General features: G+C 34.4%; 1 protein-coding gene across 3 annotated transcripts in view; it reads right to left on the bottom strand.

Moving 5' to 3' along the window:
• The window catches only part of SNX13 (sorting nexin 13), a 147,842-nt gene that overhangs the window by 32,863 nt on the left and 92,076 nt on the right, over window positions 1-22,903 (bottom strand). For all 3 annotated transcript variants that reach the window (XM_027539994.1, XM_027539995.1, XM_027539996.1), the window contains 5 exons: window positions 21,830-21,929; window positions 20,754-20,947; window positions 13,260-13,364; window positions 12,528-12,660; window positions 1,488-1,525 (listed from right to left, as the gene is read on the bottom strand). In XM_027539994.1, coding sequence (XP_027395795.1) covers window positions 1,488-1,525; window positions 12,528-12,660; window positions 13,260-13,364; window positions 20,754-20,947; window positions 21,830-21,929 — 570 coding nt within the window. The remainder of the gene's footprint in view (window positions 1-1,487; window positions 1,526-12,527; window positions 12,661-13,259; window positions 13,365-20,753; window positions 20,948-21,829; window positions 21,930-22,903) is intronic.

Raw genomic sequence — 22,903 nt, 5'->3', positions numbered from 1 at the left:
TTAATACAATTAATAAATTTATCTTCATTAAATATGAAAAAACCTGATAAAGAACAATTTTTTGTAATCAAACTATTGTTAAAATTCAACTGTTTATTCAAATTTATCTTAGTATTTAAAAAAAAGAATCCAAAAGACTCCAGCTACTTAAAAGCTTGGATTTAACAGATTTGTGTGAAAAACAAAAACTGTAAGTCATTGATGTCAAGTGTCACCTTTTTCAATTCACAGACTGTTTTGCTTTATATCACTATAGGATAAAAGGAATCTCTTTTATTTGAAAAAGCATTTATTCCAGATAGGGAATGAAGAAAAAAATATTTTTTAATAGTGTTCAAACACTTGTACAAGAACTACAAACATGAGTACTAAAAAATTTCAATGCAAGGAAAAGTTTCATCATATTTGGAAACTTTTTCTTCCTAATGGGCATTATATTGCTAACACTGTTCAGTCTCCAGGAGCTATTCCTTTTTGTCATTAGAGTTAAGCAAATGGTAATGATACCAGATAATTTAGGAAAATACTTAAAACATTACAAAATATCTGACATAACACTATTGCTGATTTGCTTTAGTGTTTTGTTAAAGGTTATACGTTGTACAATAATGGAACATTTATACAATAAGGTCATTTTAGAAATAAATGTCATACTAAGGAACATAAAACAATGGACCTCTCAACTACTTATCTATTACAAAAAGTTCAAAAGAAAAAGTCATGTAGGTAGTAGAAGGAAAAACAAGGCAAACACTCTCTCTCCATCCTGAACAAATTCTGGACTGAAACTTGCACACAACACTAATATTTCTCTCTAGTAGTATTTTATGAAACAAGGTACTCAATAGCAAGCATGGATATATAAGAGAACTGAAATGTTTATTATTTCACATTTCACCTTGAATATCTGAAATGCCAATGAAGTTTATATGCTAAAAATGTGTCATTCTTAAACCTGTAATCACAGAATACAGTTGCTTAATTCTCGTAAAACCCTCTAAGCTTAAAAAATGTGTTGTTTTTTTTTTTTTTTCCCAATAACCTGAACTTGTTAGTGTGGACCTTAAGAAATATCTTTAGGTTTTCAGGCATCCCAACCAGTTTTTTATTTCTTTTCTAATTACAAGAAGAAAAAACTAATTCCAATGTAAACATTTATGTGTCATAAATTTACTGCCCATCATAGCACTGATCAGAGTGAAATATTAAATATTGAGGTTGAAAATAATGAAATCATTATCACTTGCAACTAAATCAGGCAGGTGATTTAAATCCATTTTTTAAAAAGAAAATAAACTTCATTTCATTAAGTTCTAATCCACAGATCCCTTATATGTGAATTTAATATTTCTATAAAAGTGCAACAGCTTTTTATAAAGGATGATTTGAGGGTTCTAATACATCATTTATTTACATATGTTAAGGCTCAGTTTTTCATATTATTTTCAGGCCACTTTAAGAATTAAAGTAGTCATAACAGTACTTACCAAATTTATGCTTCCTGTAGGAGACCCATTAAAAGATTCTGTGAGAAGGAAGATCCAACTTAGTATACAGTCAAAAACTCTTCCAACAGTGCTTTAGCTATCTAAGGTTCAAACACCGAGAATGAAAGCCACAGAAGCCAAGAAAGAACAAGAAAGAAAACTGTGGTACACTACTCCCAAAAACCTGTTTTCATGGTTTTCTAAGCCAGGTTATTTCAGTGAAAACAGTTATGTACCTAAGTTGTTACCCTTTCCCCCAAAAAGGCATTTATGTACAAAAAAAAGCATTTTATGTATTTTATTCTCATAGTATCATATTAAATTGTCTAATATAAATGTAAACATGAGGTAAACACCACAGAATGACATCTGAAATTGTCATTTGAAATGAATGACATTTCACACCAGGAAATGTCAGAGGTATTTTGTTACTTCTGTCTCACTGGATTAATATTACAAATAAAATTATTCTTTAATATGAAAGATAAAAAGTTGTTTATTAAACCTATAAAGTCCACTTATTCACAGCTGGTCTGTATCAAAAATGCTGTAGTCTAGATTCTTAAATCAATATACAATTAGTAGAACAAAAGACACATTAAATTCCATGAGTAATGTCATTTAATTAAAAAGCAACTAGAAATTATTTTTAAAAATTAATGTTAGAGTAATTATTAAAATTAACATCTTTTCCCTCAGAATTTTTGTATATATCTGATCAAATTAAGTTATCAATTAAGATATCACTTTGTAAAAACACAAAGGAATATACAGCAAAGCAATATTCATAAACAGTTTAAAGTTATTATATGGCTTGTAGCATATTAGATATTATTTATAGTTTGGATCTCTAGATGCATCTTCAAAGGAAATTTCTATTACTATTGACAAAGGTAGCTAGTGTTGCCTTCCAACTTCAACACCTCTAACTGTCCAAGAACATTTCTCAGTTTCTCAAAGCTCTGAACACAAAATAGGAAATTCCTAGGATAATTAGAATAGATAAAAAAAAAATAGTTCTCTATCCTCCTTATTCAATTATATACCTCTTACCTTCTTTGGGCTGCCCACCTCTTAAGTCTTCCCACCAAAGACATGTCAAAAGAAAAACTAGGAGCAAAACAGGGGCTTCCCTGGTGGCTCAGTGGTAAAGAACCCATCTGGAAAGGTAGGAGACATGGGTTTGATCCCTGGACTGGGAAGATTCCCTGGAGAAGGAAATGGCAACCCCCTCCAGTACTCTTGTTTGGGAAATCCCATGGACAAAGGAGCCTAATGGGATACAGCCCATGTAGTTGCAAAAAAGTCAGAATTTAGCAACTAAACAAGAACAAAGGAGCAAAACAAGGCATGGTTTACCTTCTTGCTTACCAATAAGATTCAGAAATTTAGATTGTCTAAAGCCAATGGAGATCTATATTTAATCAAGACTTTAACAACTGCTTAAAAATATTAGAAAACAAAAGAAACACGATGAGGAAAAATGTGATTGAAATTAAAATTTAAAAGGGAAAGCATAATTTAAATATTTAAAAGGCTGTGAATTTGTTTTAATAAAGGAAAAAATATCTACCCTTAAAATAACTTAGAGCTAAACTAACTAAAGAAGGCAATCTCACGGAAAAAGACAAGGAAGACAGAAGAGAGAGAGCATGGGTAAGCAAGCCATCCAGCTACCTACCTACTTACAGAAGTTTAGTTAAATAAGAATGCAATTTAATTAAATAGGAATGAAATTTCTTCTAAAACAAAGAAAAACTACCACAGGATATCATTATACATGGTAAGACTTTACCCACTAACTTTGTGCTCAATTAACCCACATTAAAAAAAAAAGGTGGGGGCAGCTACACATTGAACACTAGATTGAATCATTATTTCAAAATGTCTAAAAAGCAGCCAGAATTTCAAGACTTTAAAAAATACACAAAGTATCAGGAAGCTTAATTTTTAAAAGTCAGAAAATGAATTTATAACCAGAAAATATAAGGTCTATTTTAATTAATCCTATACAAACAAGAAAATTATAAGCATTACTACTTGAAAAACTTGTAGCAAATGCCTAAAACCTAAACACTCACAAATACACATAAAACCCATTTTTAATAAAAATGTTTCAAGTTATACCCATGATTACATATACTTTCTTAACATGGTTTCAAAAAAGTATTAGGCAATTTCTCAGTTACAAAACATGTAAGAGCTCATTAATTAGGACACAGAATGTTAAAAAGCAAGCAATGTCCCAGACAGATAAAAGATATATGTGTATATATTAATTCCAAACTACAATCAATGATTCCAGTGTGAGGGACTACTCAATGGCTGACATAAAAGAAAAGTTCATTTGATTCAGATCAAAATCAGCTGCAGGGGAAAAAAAAAAAAAAAAACCTCCTAATCTACTTTGTGTTTTAAATAAGTATGACATTTTGGGAAGTTTGAGATCACATAAATAATTTGCTTCCATCAGTCACAAGACAAATATAAATGGAAGCTAAAAGTCAGTTTAGAAGATTCTGGAAGAGTTTTTACACTATAGGATCAAAAACTACTCCCACAGAATATATTGCTACTATGATCATTATATAATACATGAATGCTTATAAATTAGCTGCTTATGATTTAATTTATCTTCTTTCTTTCTGGGTCAGATAGCAATTCCATTTCACAACACTAAGCAAATTTCTAAAGTAGACAAAATTAAAATATACAATGAAAACATTTATAATAGTCCTTTAAGGAAGGAGAGTTTCTACTACAAATTTCATATCAGCTCTGTAAAAGATTTTTCAACAGAGATAGTAAATAGATACAATATATAATAAACTTGAAGTACACTGATTTTACTATTGAGCTGGCAGAGAAGTACTCTTAAAAATAGAAAACTCCCTCCATTAAGCAATCAAATACAGTTAACAGAATACTATTTCAGTTTTACAAATAACCAAGATACTAGATCATCAATCAATATAAAAGCTATTGTAACATACAAATTTTTGTAACTATATTTCTTCTATAACTTAAAAAGTAAAGTCTCACTAATATCGAATAAGGAGTGGGGAGGATGAGTTGAAAAGAGGGGAGGCTAGAAAGTTTCTAAAATAGAGGCATTTGCTAAAGCAGTGCTAACCACTTAATTACATCTATTATATCTCCAACTTTAAGTGGTCCTGTCCATTAACTCCATTTATAAGTAAATGAACATAATTAAAGCACTCTCTTAAATACTTAGTAAAGTCTTTCCCATTTACTTTGTATTTACATTGGTTATTTGCTAGAAATTTTATCAAATTCTAGATACTTCATTAGAGTTTAGTAAGTACTTCTGCATTGAATCACTAGTAAAAATGGTCATCAGGCCTAAAGTCTGCAAATTGTCTAAGGGCTGCCTCTCGCACTATTCTTAAATAGCCAATTATTTACTATGAAGAAACACCAATATTTGTGTTTTGGTTTATATACCATTTTTACATATAGAATTCCATTAAAATGTGACAACTCTGAGGTAGGATATTACTACAAGAAGAATAATAGTCTACATTTATAACTGAGAAAAATGAGGCCTAAAGAAAGTAAGTGTTTGGCCAACATCACATAGGTAATAAGTAGTAGAAAAAGAGTAAAATCAAAGTGTTATCACTCTTAAAGTCTGTTTTATTCACTATACAATGTGAACAGAAGAAAACTGAAAGACTGGAATAAATGACTTGTAGCTTCTCCTGGCTTATATTATACAGGATTTGGAACAGAATACAATTAAAAACAGAAAAAAATGTTTTTACAATGTTTTATAGTTTATGGAACATTCTCAGAATCATCACTTGTTATCTCATTTAATCTTCTCAATGATCCTATCATTAATCATGGCAATTATTACTTTTACAAGCAAAAAAGAAACTACCATAAAAATATTGGGGTGACAATCCCTTTGAAAACATGCTTCAAGAATTTTAAGAAAAGTTCTCTTTTCTCGCCCTTCTCCTTTTCTTTTTTTCTTTTCTTTTCCCTTTTTTCCTTCACTCTTTCTTTCTTCACTATGTAAGTTAAATTGTTGTGCTCTCTTTGCTGTATTCCCCAGTTGGCAATCTGCTTAGGCTCAGCTTTCCAGACTGAGCATTAGTTAGCTCTGCTTTTAACTGATCAATATCACGTTTGGTTTCCCTTGTTCACTAAGTCTATCCCCTGTACTCTTTTCTTTAGAATACTTTCGTTATGACTGTATGTGTGGAAGTGAATGTATATGTCCCATTATTTCTGTAATTACCTACCTGCTTGATCTCCTCCCACTAGAACACAGGCATTAGTCACCCCTAATAAGAAGTCAATACAAGCCACTCAGACCAACAACCTTTCCCTCCCAGGGCCAAAACCAAAACGAAGAAGGAATACAACACTAAAGCCTGGGAAAGTGGAGCAAGTTAGAAAAAAGAAAAAAAAAGAAAAGACAGAGAAATACAGCACAAATGAAAGAATAAGACAGAAAGTCACAAGACCAAATAAACAAAAATGAAATAAGCAATCTACCTGAAAGAGAGTTCAGAATAATGACAGTAAAGATACTCCAAAGTCTTTGAAATAGAATGGAAAAGATGCAAGAAATAACACAGTTAATACAATCACCAAGGACACAGAAGAAATAAAGAATAATCAAACAGGTATAAATAACACAATTACTGAAATTAAAAATACTCTAGAAGGAACCAATAGCAGAATAACTGAGGCAGAAGAATGGATAAGTGAGCTGAAAGAGAATGGTGAAAGTAACTGCTGAAGAGCAGAATAAAGGAAAAAGAATGAATAAAATTGAGGACAGCCTCAGAGACCTTTGGGACAATATTAAACACACCAACATTGGAGTTATGGGGAATCCAGAGGAGTAAGAAAAAAAGAAAGGCACTGAGATAATTTCTGAAGAAATTATAGCTGAAAACTTCCCCAACATGGGAAAGGAAACAGTCAATCAGGTTCAAGAAGCACAGAGTCCCTTACAGGATAAACACATCGAGACACATATTAATACAGCTAACACAGATTAAATACAAAGAAAGAATATTAAAAGCAGCAAGGGAAAACCCATATGCTTAACAGCAGATCTTTCAGCAGAAACTGAATGGCAGGATATATTTAAAGTATTGAAAGAAAAAAAATCTATAACCAAGATTACTTTACCCAGCAAAGATCTCATTCAAAATTGGAGAAATCAAAAGTTTCACAGACAAGCAAAAGTTAAGAGAATTTAGCACCAACAAACCAGCCTTACAACAAATACCAAATGGACTTACATAGCCAGTAAACACAAGAGAAAAGAAAGACCTACAAAAACAAACCCAAAACAATTAAGAAAATGCCAACAGGAACATATATATCAATAATTACTTTAAATGTAAACAGATAAAATGCACCAACCAAAAGATACAGACGGACTAAATGAATACAAAAACAAGACCCACATATATATGCTGCACACAAGAGACCCACTTCAGACCTACAGAAACACAGACTGAGAGTACAAGGATGGAAAAAGAGAGTCTATGCAAATGAAAGCTTAAAGAAAGCCAGAGTGGCAATCATTATTTCAGGCAAAATAGACTTTAAAATAAAGAATATTATGAGAAATAAGGAAAGACACAACACCAATGTTCAAGGGATTAATCCAAGAAGACATAAAATTGTAAATATTTATGCACCCAACATAGGAGCATCTCAATATATATATAAGGAAAACACTAACAGGCATAAGAGGGAAAAATCAACAGTAATACAGTAAGAGTAGCAGACCTTAACATCCCACTGACACTGATGGACAGATGATCAAAACAGAGAATCCATAAGGAAACACAAACCGTAAATGAAACATTAGACCAAATGGACCTCACTGATATCTTCAGGACTTTCCACCAAATGCAGAAAAATATACTTTCTTCTCAAGGGCACATGGAATATTCTTCAGGACAGACCACATCTTGGGTCACAAATCAAGCCTCAGTAAATTTAAGAAAACTGAAATCGTATCAAGTATCTTCTCTGACCACAATGTTATGAGACTATATATCAACTACAGGAAAAAAACAACTGCAAAAAACACAAACTCATGGAGATTAAATAATACATTACTAAATAACAAAGAGGTTACTGGAGAAATAATTCTTAAAGATTAAGATTTCTTAAAGATTCTTAAAGAATCCAAAGATTCTTAAAAACAAATGACAACGAAAAGACAACCCCAAACCTATGGGATTCAGCAAAAGCAGTTCTAAGGAGGAAAGTTTATAGCAATACAATTCTACCTCAAGAAACAAGAAAAGCATTGAAGAGACAACCTAAGTCTACATTCAGAGCAGCTGGAAAAAGAACAAAAAATCCCAAAGTCAGTTGAAGGAAAGAAATCATAAAGATCAGAGGAGAAACAAATAAAGAAGTGAAGGAAACAATAGCAAAGATTAATAAAACTAAAAGCTGGTTCTTTGAGAAGATAAAATTGACAACCCAATAGCCAGACTCATCAAGAAAAAAAGGAAGAAAAATCAATTCAACAAAATTAGAAATGAAAACAGTAGAGGTGACAAGAGACAACATAAAGGATCATATGAGAATATTATGAGCAACTATATGGCTAATAAAATGGACAACCTAGAGGAAATGGACAGATTCTTAGAAAAGTTCCACCTCCCAAGACAGAATGAGGAAAAAAAAGAAATTATGAACAAGCGAATTAGAAACAATGAAATCAAAACTGTGATCCAAAATTTCCCAAAAAACAAAAGCCCAGGGCCAGGTGGCTTTACAGGGGAATTCTATCAAACATTTAGAGAAGAGCTAATGCCTATTTTTCTGAAAATCTTCAAAAAACCTTCAGAGGAAGGAACACTTCCAAACTCATTCTACAAGGCCACAATCACTCTGATACCAAAACCAGGAAAGACAACACACAAAAAAGAAAATTACAGGTCAGTATCACTGAGGAACACAGATGCAAAAGTCCTCAACAAAATTCTAGCAAAGAGAATTCAACAACATATTAAAAAGTTCATATACCATGATCAAGTTGGGTTTATTCCATAGATGCAAGAATTCTTCAATATACACAAATCAATCAATGGATACATCATATTAAAAAACTGAAAGATAAAAACCATATGAACATCTCAACAGATGCAGAAAAATCCTTTGACAAAATTCAGCACCCATCTATGATAAAAATGCTTCAAAAAATGGGCACAAATGGAACCTACCTCAACACAGTAAAGGCAATATATGATAAGTCCACAGTAAACATTATTCTCAATGGTGAGAAACTGAAAGCATTCCCTCTACGATCAGGAACAAGACAAGTATGTCCTCTCTTACCACTATTATTCAACATAGTTTTGGGAGTCCTGCTGCTGCTGCTGCTGCTGCTAAGTCGCTTCAGTCGTGTCTGACTCTGTGCGACCCCATAGACGGCAGCCCACCAGGCTCCCCAGTCCCTGGGATTCTTCAGGCAAGAACACTGGAGTGGGTTGCCATTTCCTTCTCCAGTGCATGAAAGTGAAAAGTGAAAGTGAAGTTGACCAGTAGTGTCCGACCCTCAGTGACCCCATGGACTGCAGCCTTCCAGGCTCATCCGTCCACGGGATTTGGGAGTCCTAGGTAAGGTAATTAGAGAAGAAAAAGAAATAAAGAAATCCAGACTGGAAAAAGAAGAAATAAAACTCACTACTTGCAGATGACATGATACTATACATAGAAAACCCAAAAGAAACTATCAGAAAATTACTAGAGCTATTCAGTGAATTTAGCAAAGTCATGGGATGCAAGGTCAATACACAGAAATCATTTGCATTTCTATATACTTACAATGAAAAATTAGAAAGAGAAATTAAGGAATCAATCCCATTTACCATTGCAACAAAAAGAATGAAACTTCTGGGAATAAACCTACCTATTGACTATGCCAAAGCCTTTGACTGTGTGGATCACAATAAACTGTGGAAAATTCTGAAAGAGATGGGAATACCAGACTACCTGACCTGCCTCGTGAGAAACCTGTATACAGGTCAGGAAGCAACAGTTAGAACTGGACATGGAACAACAGACTGGTTCCAAATAGGAAAAGGAGTACATCAAGGCTGTATATTGTCACTCTGCTTATTTAACATATGCAGAGTACATCATGAGAAACGCTGGGCTGGAAGAAGCACAAGCTGGAATCAGACTGCCAGGAGAAATATAAATAACCTCAGATATGCAGATGACACCACCCTTATGGCAGAAAGTAAAGAAGAACTGAAGAGCCTCTTGATGAAAGCGAAAGAAGAGAGTGAAAAAGTTGGCTTAAACTCAACATTCAGAAAACTAAGATCATGGCATCTGGTCCCATCACTTCATGGCAAACAGATGAGGAAACAGTGGAAACTGGCCGACTATTTTTCTGGGCTCCAAAATCGCTATGGATGGTGACTGCAGCCATGAAATTAAAAGACGCTTACTCCATGGAAGGAAAGTTATGACCAACCTAGATAGCATATTCAAAAGCACAGACATTACTTTGCCAACAAGGGTCTGTCTAGTCAAGGCTATGGTTTTTCCAGTAGTCATGTAGGGATGTGAGAGTTGGACTATAAAGAAAGCTGAGCACAGAAGAATTGATGCTTTTGAACTGTGGTGCTGGAGAAGACTCTTGAGAGTCCCTTGGACTGTAAGGAGATCCAACCAGTCCATCCTAAAAGAGATCAGTCCTGGGTGTTCACTGGAGGGAATGATGTTGAAGCTGAAACTCCAATACTCTGGCCACCTGATGCGGATAGCTGACTCATTTGAAAAGACCCTGATGCTGGGAAAGATTGAGGGCAGGAGGAGAAGGGGACGAAAGAGGATGAGATGGTTGGATGGCATCACCGACTCAATGGACATGGGATGGGTGGACTCCAGGAGTTGGTGATGGGACAGGGAGGCCTGGCATACTGCCGTTCATGGGGTCACAAAGAGTCAGACACAACTGAGCGACTGAACTGAACTGAAGGAGACAAAAAAACTGTATATGGAAAATTATAATGAAGAAAGAAATCAAAGACAACATTAAACAGAAGGAGAGATATACCAACTTCCTGGGTTGGAAGAATAAATGTTGTGAAAATGACTATACTACCAAATGCAATCTACAGATTCACAGAGATTACCAACATTTTTCACAGAATTAGAACAAAAAATTTCACAATTCATATGGAAACACAAAAGACCCCAAATAGCCAAAGCAGTCTTGAGAAAGAAAATAGAGCTGGAGGGATCAACCTTCCTGACTTCAGTCTATACTACAAAGCTATAGTCATCAAGACAGTATGGTACTGGCACAAAAACAGAAATACAGACCAATGGAATGTGATAGGGAGCCCAGAGATAAACCCATGCACATATGGGTACCTTATTTTTGACTAAGAAGGCAAGAATATACAATGGGGCAAAGATAACCTCTTCAATAAGTGGTGCTGGGAAAACTGGACAGCTACATGTAAAAGAAGGAAATTAGAACACTTCCTAATGCCATACACAAAGATAAACTCAAAATGAATGAAAGACCTAAATGTAAGGCCAGAAAGTACAAAACTTTTAGAGGAAAACATAGAAGAGCACTCAATGACATAAATTAAAGCAAGATCCTCTATGACCCACTTCCTAGAGTAATGGAAACAAAATAAAAATAAAGAAGTGAGACCTAATTAAACTTAAAAGCTTTTGCACAGCAAAGGAAACTACAAACAAGGTGAAAAGACAACCCTGAAAGTGGGAGAAAGTAATAGGAAAGGAAACAACTGACAAAGAATTAATTTCCAAAATATACAAGCAGTTCATACAACTCAATACCAGAAAAACAAACAACCCAATCAAAAAGTGGGGAAAAGACCTAAACAGACATCTCTCCAAAGAAGACATACAAAGGGCTAACAAACACATGAAAAGATGCTCAACATCGCTCACTATTAGAGAAATGCAAATCAAAACTACAATGAGATACCACCTCACACCCATCAGAATGGCCATCATGAGAAAGTCTACAAACAATAAATGTTGGAGAGGATGTGGAGAAAAGGGAATCCTTGCATTGCTGGTGGGAATATAAATTGACACAGCCACTATGGAAGACAGTATGGAGATTCCTTAAAAAACTAGGAATAAAACCACCATATGACCCAGCAATACCATTACTAGGCATACACCCCGAGGAAACCAAAATTGAAAAAGACACATGTAACCCAATGTTCACTGCAGCACTATTTACAACAGCTAGAACATGGAAGCAACCTTAGATGTCCATCAACAGATGAACTGATATAGATACTGTGCTACATACATACAATGGAATATTATTCAGTCATAAAAAGGAATGCATTTGAGTCAGTTCTAATGAGGTGGACAAACCCAGGGCTGCTTATACAGAGTGAAGTAAGTCAGAAAGAGAAATATAAATATCATATACTAATGAATATATATGGAATCTAGAAAGATGGCACTGGTGAATTTATTTTCAGGGCAGCAATGGAGAAACAGACACAGAGAACAGACTTATAGACACAGGGCAAGGGGAACAGAGAGAGGGTGAGATGTATGGAGAGAGTAACATGGAAATTTACAACACCATATGTAAAATAAGACAATGGGAATTTGCTGTAAAACTCACAAACAGGGGCTCTGTAACAATCTGGAAGGGTGGAATGAGGAAGGAGATGAGAGGGAATTTGGGAGGGACGGGACATGGGTGCACCTATAGCTGATTCTTGATGTCTGACAGGAAACGAAATTCTGTAAAGGAATTATCCTTCAATTAAAACATAAATTAAAAAAAAAAAAGGAATTCTAGGCTCAACAGTTATGTTCTAATTTATCAGATTTTAACATTTTAATTTAGTTTAAGTAAGTAAACTTCATCATTTATTCATGGATTTTAAAATATATTACAATTTATATTTCAGCTTTAAGAACATTTTTATGCTATTTGGTAAGCAGAATATATACAGGAATATACATATATAATGGATAAATGTACAATGTGCACTACCTTACCTCCATCACCGTCATCTGATCCTCTGAAACTAGGATCTTTTAACATATCCAGCTCAGCTAACATGCGCACATAAAGTGCATTCTGTCTGAAGGAAGGATAAAATCTTTCATCTCGAAGCATCAATTCATACACCTTATTGAAATAAATCAAGATATTCAATCATTAATACAAATAATGTACTAATTTCCAATAATAAGATTTCAACAAAAGGTAGACAGAGGTATTACTGTAATGAATTATAGGCTCCATATTTATAAGATGTCAGTAATAAGACTATGTCACAACTAGTGATATTTTTCTGGCCCCTCTAGCATCTAAATTATACTGAAGAGAGTCCTACTGCAAAACAAGTCACATGACAGCAGTTATACATAATGCTCTACAAAGCAGTGTTTTCTAAGAAACAAATCCAAATAAAGACTCAAAGCACATATTAAAATAAATGAATCTGTTATTTATATATCATCTATTCATAAAATTCTAGAATCTGTATCTGTCACTTCAGCCAGATTCAAAGTAAATAACCCAGTACAGGGATTTTCCACATTTCTACAGTAAATAAGCAAAGAAAAACTGGCTATTTTGTGAAGTATTATTACCATAACACATCTTTTTAGTTATCACACTGTACTTTCATAACGTTTCAATAACCTTTTACAGACAAATTACATGCATATAGACATATACATTGTTTTCAAAAAAGATACAGTGATAAATGTTGTACATAATACCTTCCTTTGAATGTCATCAAAGATTTCAGGGGTTGGATCTTCATGATTCAAAGTATCTGCTAATTTTGCTACCAAATAATCATCAACAGTAACTCTCGGAGATGCCTGACAAACAGAGAAAAACACAAGTAGCATTGATCTTTGAAATTTCTAAATCCAAGTTAAGCCTTCATAGTAGAATTAAATAATTTGTTGTTCAGTCACATCTGACTCTTTGCAACCCCATGGACTGCAGCATGCTAAGCTTCCCTGTCCTTCACTATCTCCCTGAGTTTGTTCAAAGTCATATTCATTGAGTCAGTGATGCCATCCAACTGTCTCAACCTCTGTCGCTCCCTTCTCCTCCTGCCCTCAATCTTTCCCAGCATCAGGGTCTTTTCCACTGAGTTGGCTCTTCGCATCAGGGAGCCAAAGTAGGATAATTAAATAATGGAATCATAGTACTAAAAGTAACTGCCAAAAAATCCTTGGTTTGTAAGTGACACCTTGATGTTTAAAGGCTGAAATCAGAGCTAGCATTTTTCTGGCCATGAGGTACTACACAGAAGACTTGTTAGACAAACGTGGATTTAAATCTTAACTTTTGCTGAGCAAGTTTCCTCTCACAAGGCTTCACTTATTCAATCTGTAAAATGGAGATAAACACTACATATGATTAACTCAATCTGTAAAATGGAGATAAACACTACATATGATTATAGTGAGGATGAAAAGAGATTTATGTAAGACTTATGTGTCCAGCACATAGGAAATAACTGTCACTACCAGTTAGCGTTGAGCATGCAGTAGTCTTAGATGTGTATTTAATAAAATGTCAAAAGAGTATGCCATGTTGCTACTTATCATTTCACACTAGAAACAATCCTTTTGAATGGCACTTAAAAGAGACCATGTTTATCCTAATTCAGTTTTATAATACTGCAGCAAAGTATCAGCATGATAAGGGACAGAAAAAGTTCGAAAAGTTACTTTGTTTCAATAACTTTCATCTCAAGGTGCATAATGTGACAGACACTACAGACATTACTCAGCATGTTAACTTTTGTATTTTTAAGTCTGAAGGATATGGAGAATAAATGAGTGATTAAATGATGGTAACTTTTAGAGACAATAACAAAAAAATGCATTGTTTAAGCAATTTCTCTGTGCTGTTAAGACTATCTAAGGAACAGAATAGATAAATCAAGAAGAGAAGAAAAAGTATGTAAGTATCCTGGGCATACATCCAGATAAAACTGTAATTTAAAGGTAAACGCACTCTTATGTTCAAAGTAGAACTATTCACAATACCCAAGGCATAGAAACAACCTCAATGTTCGTAGAGAGATGAAAGGGTAAAGACAATGTGGTACAGATACAATGGAGTATTTCTCAGAGATAAAAAGGAATGAAATAAAGTCACATGCAGCAGCATGGACAGACCTAGAGATTATCATACTAACCCAAGGAAGAAAGACAAATTACCATATCACTTTTATCCACGATGTAAAACATGACACAAACGAACTCATTCCCTGGTGGCTGAGACGTAAAGCATCTGCCTAGAACCTGGGAGATCCGGGTTTGATCCCTGGGTCCGGAAGATCCCCTGGAGAAGGAAATGGCAACCCACTCCACTAATCTTGCCTGGAAAATCCCATGGAGGGAGGAGCCTGGTAGGCTACAGAGTTGCAAAGAGTCTGACACAACTGAGGGACTTCACTTCACAAAAGAGAAACAGACTCATAAACACAGAGAACAGACCTGAGATTGCCAAGGGGGAGAGAGGATGCAGGAGGGAGGGAATGGAAGTTTGGGATTAGCAGATGCAAACTAGTATATATACAATGATAAACAACAAGGTCCTACTGTACAGCCCAGGGAATCACACTCGATACTTTGTGAAAAACCATAATGGAGAAAAATATGAAAAAGGAATGTGTATATGTGTAAATGAATCACTTTGCTGTACAGCAGAAATTAACACAATATTATGTACCAACCATTCTTGAACAAAATTAAAAAAAAATTTTAAGTAAGTAAACAGGAGGGTATGAATGTGCAGCATAAGGGCTATACAACTTCTAATGTCCCTTGTTAATTCAACACTCTTAGAAGTAAACTCAGGGAGGTAGTGTGGTGGTACTTTTTTGGTTCTTGTGAGGGGGTTTTTGGAGGAAGAAGAAAAGGACACTTGTCTATTATTTGTTTGTGTATGTGTGTGGTGTTCCCTTCCCGCCTCCCCCCCCCCCCCCAACCCCCGACCCCTCTCACCCTGAAGTAAGGACAGAACTCAACAGCTTCAACTATGTGACAAAGATCAGAGAGGAACATGATTTAAGTTAGTTTCTGTCCTTTCATGTGCCCTCTGAGCTCACTAAACTCAGTTTCTAGGAAGTAAGAGACAAATTTGAAAATAACATTTTCAATTTATCTAGCTTAATTTTTTTCTATAATCTCAGGTACAGAGAATTGGATTAAGCCTTATCCTTGGAATATGTATGGTGAGCAATACTTTCAGAGAGCTAACATTGGGCATAACTAACCAAGTCCCTTTTTAAAAAAAAAACAAAACAGTAATATAGAAGAAATATTTGCACATATGGTACTACGTTAACATAAAAATACAAAAATTGCATGTTTTTTCCAAAATTATCTATTAATCTGTACTGCTTACTTCCATATTACACAAATGTAGTTATTTAAACAAAACGACTAGTTAACAGTGGCAACGGATAATTAATAGGACTAAACAAAAAATATGTTTGAGAAAACAAAACAATTTACTTAATAATATTCCTGTTCGCTGATATAGAAACTTATTTTAACATTTTTTAAACTTTTCACCTAAATTTAAAATTGGTAGGCAGTACCACTGTTTATTCTTAAAATATATAAATCTAAGACTATTTAAAAGATTATACATGTAATAGGACTAATAGATACATTTGTATTTAATAAAAATAAACAATTATATTTACCTTTTATTCTATGATCTTGTAGGACATTTTTGTGTGCCTTTTTTTCTGATCTGCCTGCAGTCTTCAGGACAACCCTTTATTTTATACAGTGGTATAACTAAATACAATCAACTATAAAATAAAATTCACTATGACTTTTGGCTCTGCTCTTGAGCCTTTATCACATTTATTTCTCTTACCACTGCAATGTCATGACATCAAGTGAAATATCCTTTCAATAAAACCATTTAGGCAAAGAATAATGGGATTTTACTCACTAAAAACAGCAGGTTTTTAGACCTACAGGGATTTGTTTCCAGCTTTCCAAAAAAAGTGTCCATCAACTTTGTATCTCCACGTTTGGTAGACCAGCTGTTTGTCCATCAGGTTCTCTGCATGTATGAATTCATCATATAGGTTGCCCATGTCTAAAACACCCATTTTTTAAGTACTTCAAAGCATAAAGGATGTCATAAGTTAACAACCTCTCCTTTTCAAGGAAAATGGTTCTAAAACGCATAGATCATTTAAACATGTGAGAATAAAGGAGCATTCCAAAGAAATTATAGTTTTATTAAAGAGAGTGAGGAAACTGTTTAAGCTGGCTGTTCCTTTCTGGTGATATCTGAGTTCTTAATAGCTTTATTTTCAAAAAATGAGTTATTTTCTTCATTGTATAAGTTCTTGCTATAGCCTACATGTACTCAGTTCTGTACATTTATTTCAAGGTTAATTTTAGTTCCTTCAAAAACCATTCAATAGTTTTAGAGAAAAATCATATAAATTTCTGTTTACTGTAATTCTTTTCACCACACACATTCTTGATATATTTTCAAATGAAAGATGGATATTATTCTTGTTCCATGCTAAAAAAAATATGATTACTGCCAACAATGGCATCTTTTCTACTGCTGGCAACAATGACAGCCATCTGGAAGGCAAATGTCTAAAGTTATCTCTCCTGACATTTTTGTAATGTCAAAATCTCATAAAGCTGAAGCAGTAGTATTATTTAGAACATATAGGTACAGGAAAACTACATGGGAAAGTAAGTGAATAATTAGAGAAAACTGGCTTCATCAGAAAGCAAGAAAGTAAGGACAGGCAAAGGCTAACATAGGGATCTTTTAAAATACAGGTAAGTAACTCAGTCGTATCCGACCCTTTGCGACCCCACTGACTATACAATCCATGGAATTCTCCAGGTCTGAATACTGGAGTGGGTAGCCTCCAGGTAATCTTCCCAACCCAGGGATTGAACCCAGGTGTCCAACATTGCAGGTGGATTCTTTACCAGCTGAGCCACAAGGGAAGCCCTTTAAAATACAATGGACGTTCTACTTCTAAAGCTGAATGGAGTGTATAAAGGCATTTGCTATACTATTATTCTTAAAACTGTGTACTCTTTTAAATACAATATATTTCATAAGGCAAAAATGTAAGCATACGCACAAATGAGTGGTTTCCAAATAATATATATACTTAAAATTAAAATATAATTCTGTGCTAATAAGTATGAATTAAAAGGTATTACAGCATAGTCATTAAAAATACTGGAGTGTGACTCTTGAGGATTATTGTCCATATTCATGAAGGACATCAGTCTGTACTTTTCTAAATGATGTCTTTGTCTTTGATATGAGAATACCACTAAATTCATAAAATGAGTTGTAAAGTGTTTCTTTTTTCTCTTTTCTGGAAGAGTTTGTGAAATACTGGTATTATTTCCTCTTGAAATATATGATAGAATTCACTAATAAAACCATTTAGGCCTGGGCTTTTCTTTGAAAGATGATTTTTAATTATTAATTAAATTCATTTACTGTATTTTCTATTTCTTCTTGAGTCAGTCTGACAATTAGTGTATTCCCAGAAATCTGTCCATTTCATCTAAATTGTCTAATCTGTTGTCATAAAGTTGTTTGTAATACTTCCTTATGGGGCGTCCCAGGTGGCTCAGGGGTGAATCCACCTGTCAATACAGGGTTTGATATCTGGGTTGGGAAGATCCCCTGGAGAAGGAAATCACAACTCATTCCAGTATTCTTGCCTGGGAAATCCCATGGACAGAGGAGCCTGGGGGCTATAGTCTATGGGGTACTAAAAGAGTTGGAACTAAAAAAAGAGGAACTAAAAAGCCTCTTGATGAAAGTGAAAGTGGACAGTGAAAAACTTGGCTTAAAGCTCAACATTCAGAAAACGAAGATCATGGCATCCAGTCCCATCACTTCATGGGAAATAGATGGGGAAACAGTGGAAACAGTATCAGACTTTATTTTTCTGGGCTCCAAAATCACTGCAGATGGTGACTGCAGCCATGAAATTAAAAGACGCTTACTCCTTGGAAGGAAAGTTATGACCAAACTAGATAGCATATTCAAAAGCAGAGACGTTACTTTGCCAACAAAGGTTCGTCTAGTCAAGGCTATGGTTTTTCCTGTGGTCATATATGGATGTGAGAGTTGGACTGTGAAGAAGGCTGAGCGTCCAAGAATTGATGCTTTTGAACTGTGGTGTTGGAGAAGACTCTTCAGAGTCCCTTGGACTGCAAGGAGATCCAACCAGTTCATTCTGAAGGAGATCAGCCCTGGGATTTCTTTGGAGGGAATGATGCTGAAGCTGAAACTCCAGTACTTTGGCCACCTCACGCGAAGAGTTGACTCATTAGAAAAGACTCTGATGCTGGGAGGGATTGGGGGCAGGAGGAGAAGGGGACGACAGAGGATGAGATGGCTGGATGGCATCACTGACTCGATGGACGTGGGTCTGGGTGAACTCCGGGAGTTGGTGATGGACAGGGAGGCCTGGCGTGCTGAGATTCATGGGGTCGCAGAGAGTCGGACACAACTGAGCGACTGAACTGAACTGAAAAGAGTTGGATACGACTTAGCGACTAAGCAACAACGGTATTTCCTTGTAGTCCCTTTAATTTCTATAGTCAGTGGTGATGCTTCCTCCTTCATTCATGATTCTGGTGATCTGTATCTTTTTTTCTTGGCCAACTGAGCTAAAGGTTTCTAAATTTCATTATTCATTTTACAGTGTTTGATTGTACTACTGGTTTTTCACTATTGTCTTTCTGTTTTCTATTACACTGATTTCCATTTTGATCTTTACTATTTCCTTCCTTCTGTTTGCTTAGATTTGTTGTGCTTTTCTTTTTCTAGATTTTTAAGATGAAAATGTATATTGCTGATGTGACATCTTTCTTCTTTCTAATCAGGCATTTAAAGCTACACATTTGCCTTTACATATTTCTTTAACTGCATCCCATAAATTTTGATGTATTGTTTTCTTCATTTTCATTCAATTGAAAACATTTTCTAATTTCCTTCTGACGTTTTTGACACAGACAATATTTAGAAATTTGTTGCTTAATTTTCAAATATTTATAAATTTCCTCAAATCCCTTTTGTTCTTTATTTCTAATTAATTCTACTATGAGAAATGGACACACTTATATATAATTTTAACGCCTCTAAAATGAGAGTTGTTTTATGGCCTAACTTATGATCTATCCTGGAGAAGGAAATGGCAACCCACTCCAGTATTCTTACCTGGAGAAATCTGTGGACAGAGGAGCCTGGTGGGCTGCCGTCTATGGGGTCGCACAGTTGGACACGACTTAAGCGACTTAGCATGCATGCATGCATGCACTGGAGAAGGAAATGGCAACCCACTCCAGTATTCTTGCCTGGAGAATCCCAGGTACAGAGGAGCCTGGTGGGCTGCCGTCCACTGGGTCGCACAGAGTCAGACACGACTGAAGCGACTTAGCACCAGCAGCAGCATGATCTATCCTGGAGAATGCTCTATGTATATGCTTGAAAATAAAACTGTTGTTAGGAGAAGTATTCTACAGATGTATTTGGTCTAATTGGTCTAAAGTATTGTTCAATTCTTGTACATCCTTGGTCATTTTTCTATCGAACTGTTTCATCAGTTTTTGAGAGGGAGTATTGAAGTCTCCAACTATTACTGTTGAATTGTCTATTTCTCCCTCAATTCTGTCAGTTTGTTCTCCATGTATGTGTGGGCTTTGTTGTTTTATCATCCTGATCAATTGACCTTTCTATTATAAAATGTTCCTTGTTTCTTTAGTAACGTTTTTTGTCTTAAAATTTATTATCTAATATTAGTATAGCCACTCCAGCTCTGTTTTAGTTACTGTTTTCAAGGTTTACCTCTTACTTCCTATTATTTAAAGTTGTGTGACCCTGAATCTTAACTCTGTTATTTAGTATCCACATGACCCTGGACAGGTTAATTCAATTTTCTTTCTTTTTTTTTTTTTTTTTCAGTTTTATAATTCAATCAATTTCTTCACCTATAAAATGAGAATAATACACAAAATACTATTATCAGGATAAAACAAGGCAATGTAAGACAGTTGTGCATAGCAGCATGAACAATGGATATTTACAAGTACTACAAATCATTATTATCTTCTTTGCCAGTATTATTAATGTTAATTATTAATAATCTACCATTATTAATGACACTGTCAAAGAAGAAAAGAAAATGTATCCTCAAATAAATCAAAGTATATCCTCACCTTTTCTGATAAATACTGTTCATAAATTCCAACAGCAGCTGCTCTCAAAAGACCTTTGGTTTGGTTGGTTTGATGTTTTCCATCTTTCTGACGACTTGATAAAACTTCTAGCTGCTGTTGGGCTGTAACCCGGTATCCTTCCACTGTCATCCAAAAGAAGAGATGTGCCTGACCTCCAGTTTGCTGCATGTAGTCTATCAAACAAAATTCATAACAACAGAGATATTAAAGTCACAGATTTTTGAGTGCATACAGCTGTAAGACAAGTTAAGAAAGAAAGTATTTGAAAGTTTCAAATACTTAAAACTCTGCATTTTGAACATGTTTAGAAAATGCTGGAGGTTAAAAAAAAAGTCATATCATAAACTGGTTAAGCTGAAGAGACCAATTATGCAGAAAAAAGAAATGGAAGTGCATTTTAAAAAACATCTGATTTTTCATGAAAACACCTCTTGGGAATAAAGATGCCAGGGAAGGCTTCATCAGAAATAAACTACTTCAACAACATTCAGCTTCCATTCTCAATAAAAACTATTAATCATAATATTACTATTATATTACATGTATTAAAAATAAGGATTGGGTTCTTCAATAAGCCATGCATTTCTTTTTGTTCATGAATATGAAGACTCAGGAAGTTTTGCTGGGAGCATCCCCTAGATAAAAGCAATTCTGATGTAACAATAAAATCAATACACATTTATATATAAAATGGTATAAAAATAAGACCCTTCCCCCGTTCATGCACAAAAATGATACAAGCAGGTTATATATACCATACTTTCCTGATAAAGTCTCTTTCTCAAATAATTAAAATTCATAGTAGAATCTCTTGGGGTTTATTTAAAAGCATATTAGCAAATGCACATTGGAACTACAATAAGCATTTATTTCCTTAAAACCAAACAAATCTCTATCCCTATGGTTTCTAAAAAACATGGGGGTATTTCAGAAAATGAGGAGTGGAAGAGAAATATATATGGCATGCCTAATATCAAGTATTTAAAATTTAACAATATATACAATTATAAAAAAACTTGAGGGTTATATTATTTTTATAAAATGTATTTACCTACCCATAAAAAACTGTAGTGCAACATTGTCTACAAGAATGCTGTCCAGGGGGACTGTGCAAAGTTTCCCAAAGTTTGCTGCCAGTTTCACAGTATTTATCTCCTATAAATACAAGTTTTTGCAGATTAACATCTCATCTATTCACTCACTATGTTAAAGATCCTTACATAGAAGTAAAAAATTAAGTTAAAACGGAATAAAGTTTTCTCTTCTTGTACAGGTGCGTTACCAAAAAAAAGTATCAGCTCACTGAATTTCCTAGAGTTATTTTAAGAGCTGCTTACTAAGTATACATTAAAAGTACAATAAGCACTCATTTCTTCTAATAAAAAATAAACCTAAATGTATTTTCATGTATTCTTTATTTTTTACCCATTCCAAACAAAAATGAACATGATAGGGACTAAAGGGGATATTATGTTGAAGAATAAACCCCAATATTTTCAAGTACAGGTTGAAGTCTACCTATTAGAGAAAAATAAAATATTCCTAACTAGTAGATTTGCTAATTGGGTAAAAATTCTATAATCTTTGTAGAAAATGTTTTTCTTTTCAGTCTACCTAAATGGTAAATTACATAAACTTCAAAGCAAGGAAACTACCTATATAGAGAGAAAAAAGTTTTTAACAGGTTCAGAATTTAGAGAATCTACACGTCCTGCACTGTGCTAGGTGCATTACACATATCACTTCATTAAATCTCCACAGCAATCCTATTGGATAAACATCACCAATCCCACTCAACAGATAAGAAAGCTGATGATCAGAAATGTTGCCTATGATTGCAAAGCTGGTTAGAATGAGTCAGTGTCCTCAAAGTCTGATGCCCTTTCCACAAAAACCAACAATGTTTCTGGAAATGATTTCCACCAGCTTCTCTGCATTCCCAAATCCATACTCACAAACCTGTATTTTCAAAAAAAGATGCACAGGTTTTCTGAAAGTTAGATAAGGCTGCCTTATTTAGGGGCAGATACTAAATTAGGCATAGGTGATATATAAAGGAAAAGGAAGATGATTTGAAAAGAGGAGAAAAAAATTCTCTTGTAATTAGTATCTCCTCTTCATGTAAGTAC

Source organism: Bos indicus x Bos taurus, chromosome 4 (assembly GCF_003369695.1).
Source record: "Bos indicus x Bos taurus breed Angus x Brahman F1 hybrid chromosome 4, Bos_hybrid_MaternalHap_v2.0, whole genome shotgun sequence".
Taxonomy (NCBI): Eukaryota; Metazoa; Chordata; class Mammalia; order Artiodactyla; family Bovidae; genus Bos; species Bos indicus x Bos taurus.
The sequence above is the reverse complement of the archived record's forward strand: the minus strand, read 5'-3'. Positions and strand labels throughout refer to the sequence as shown.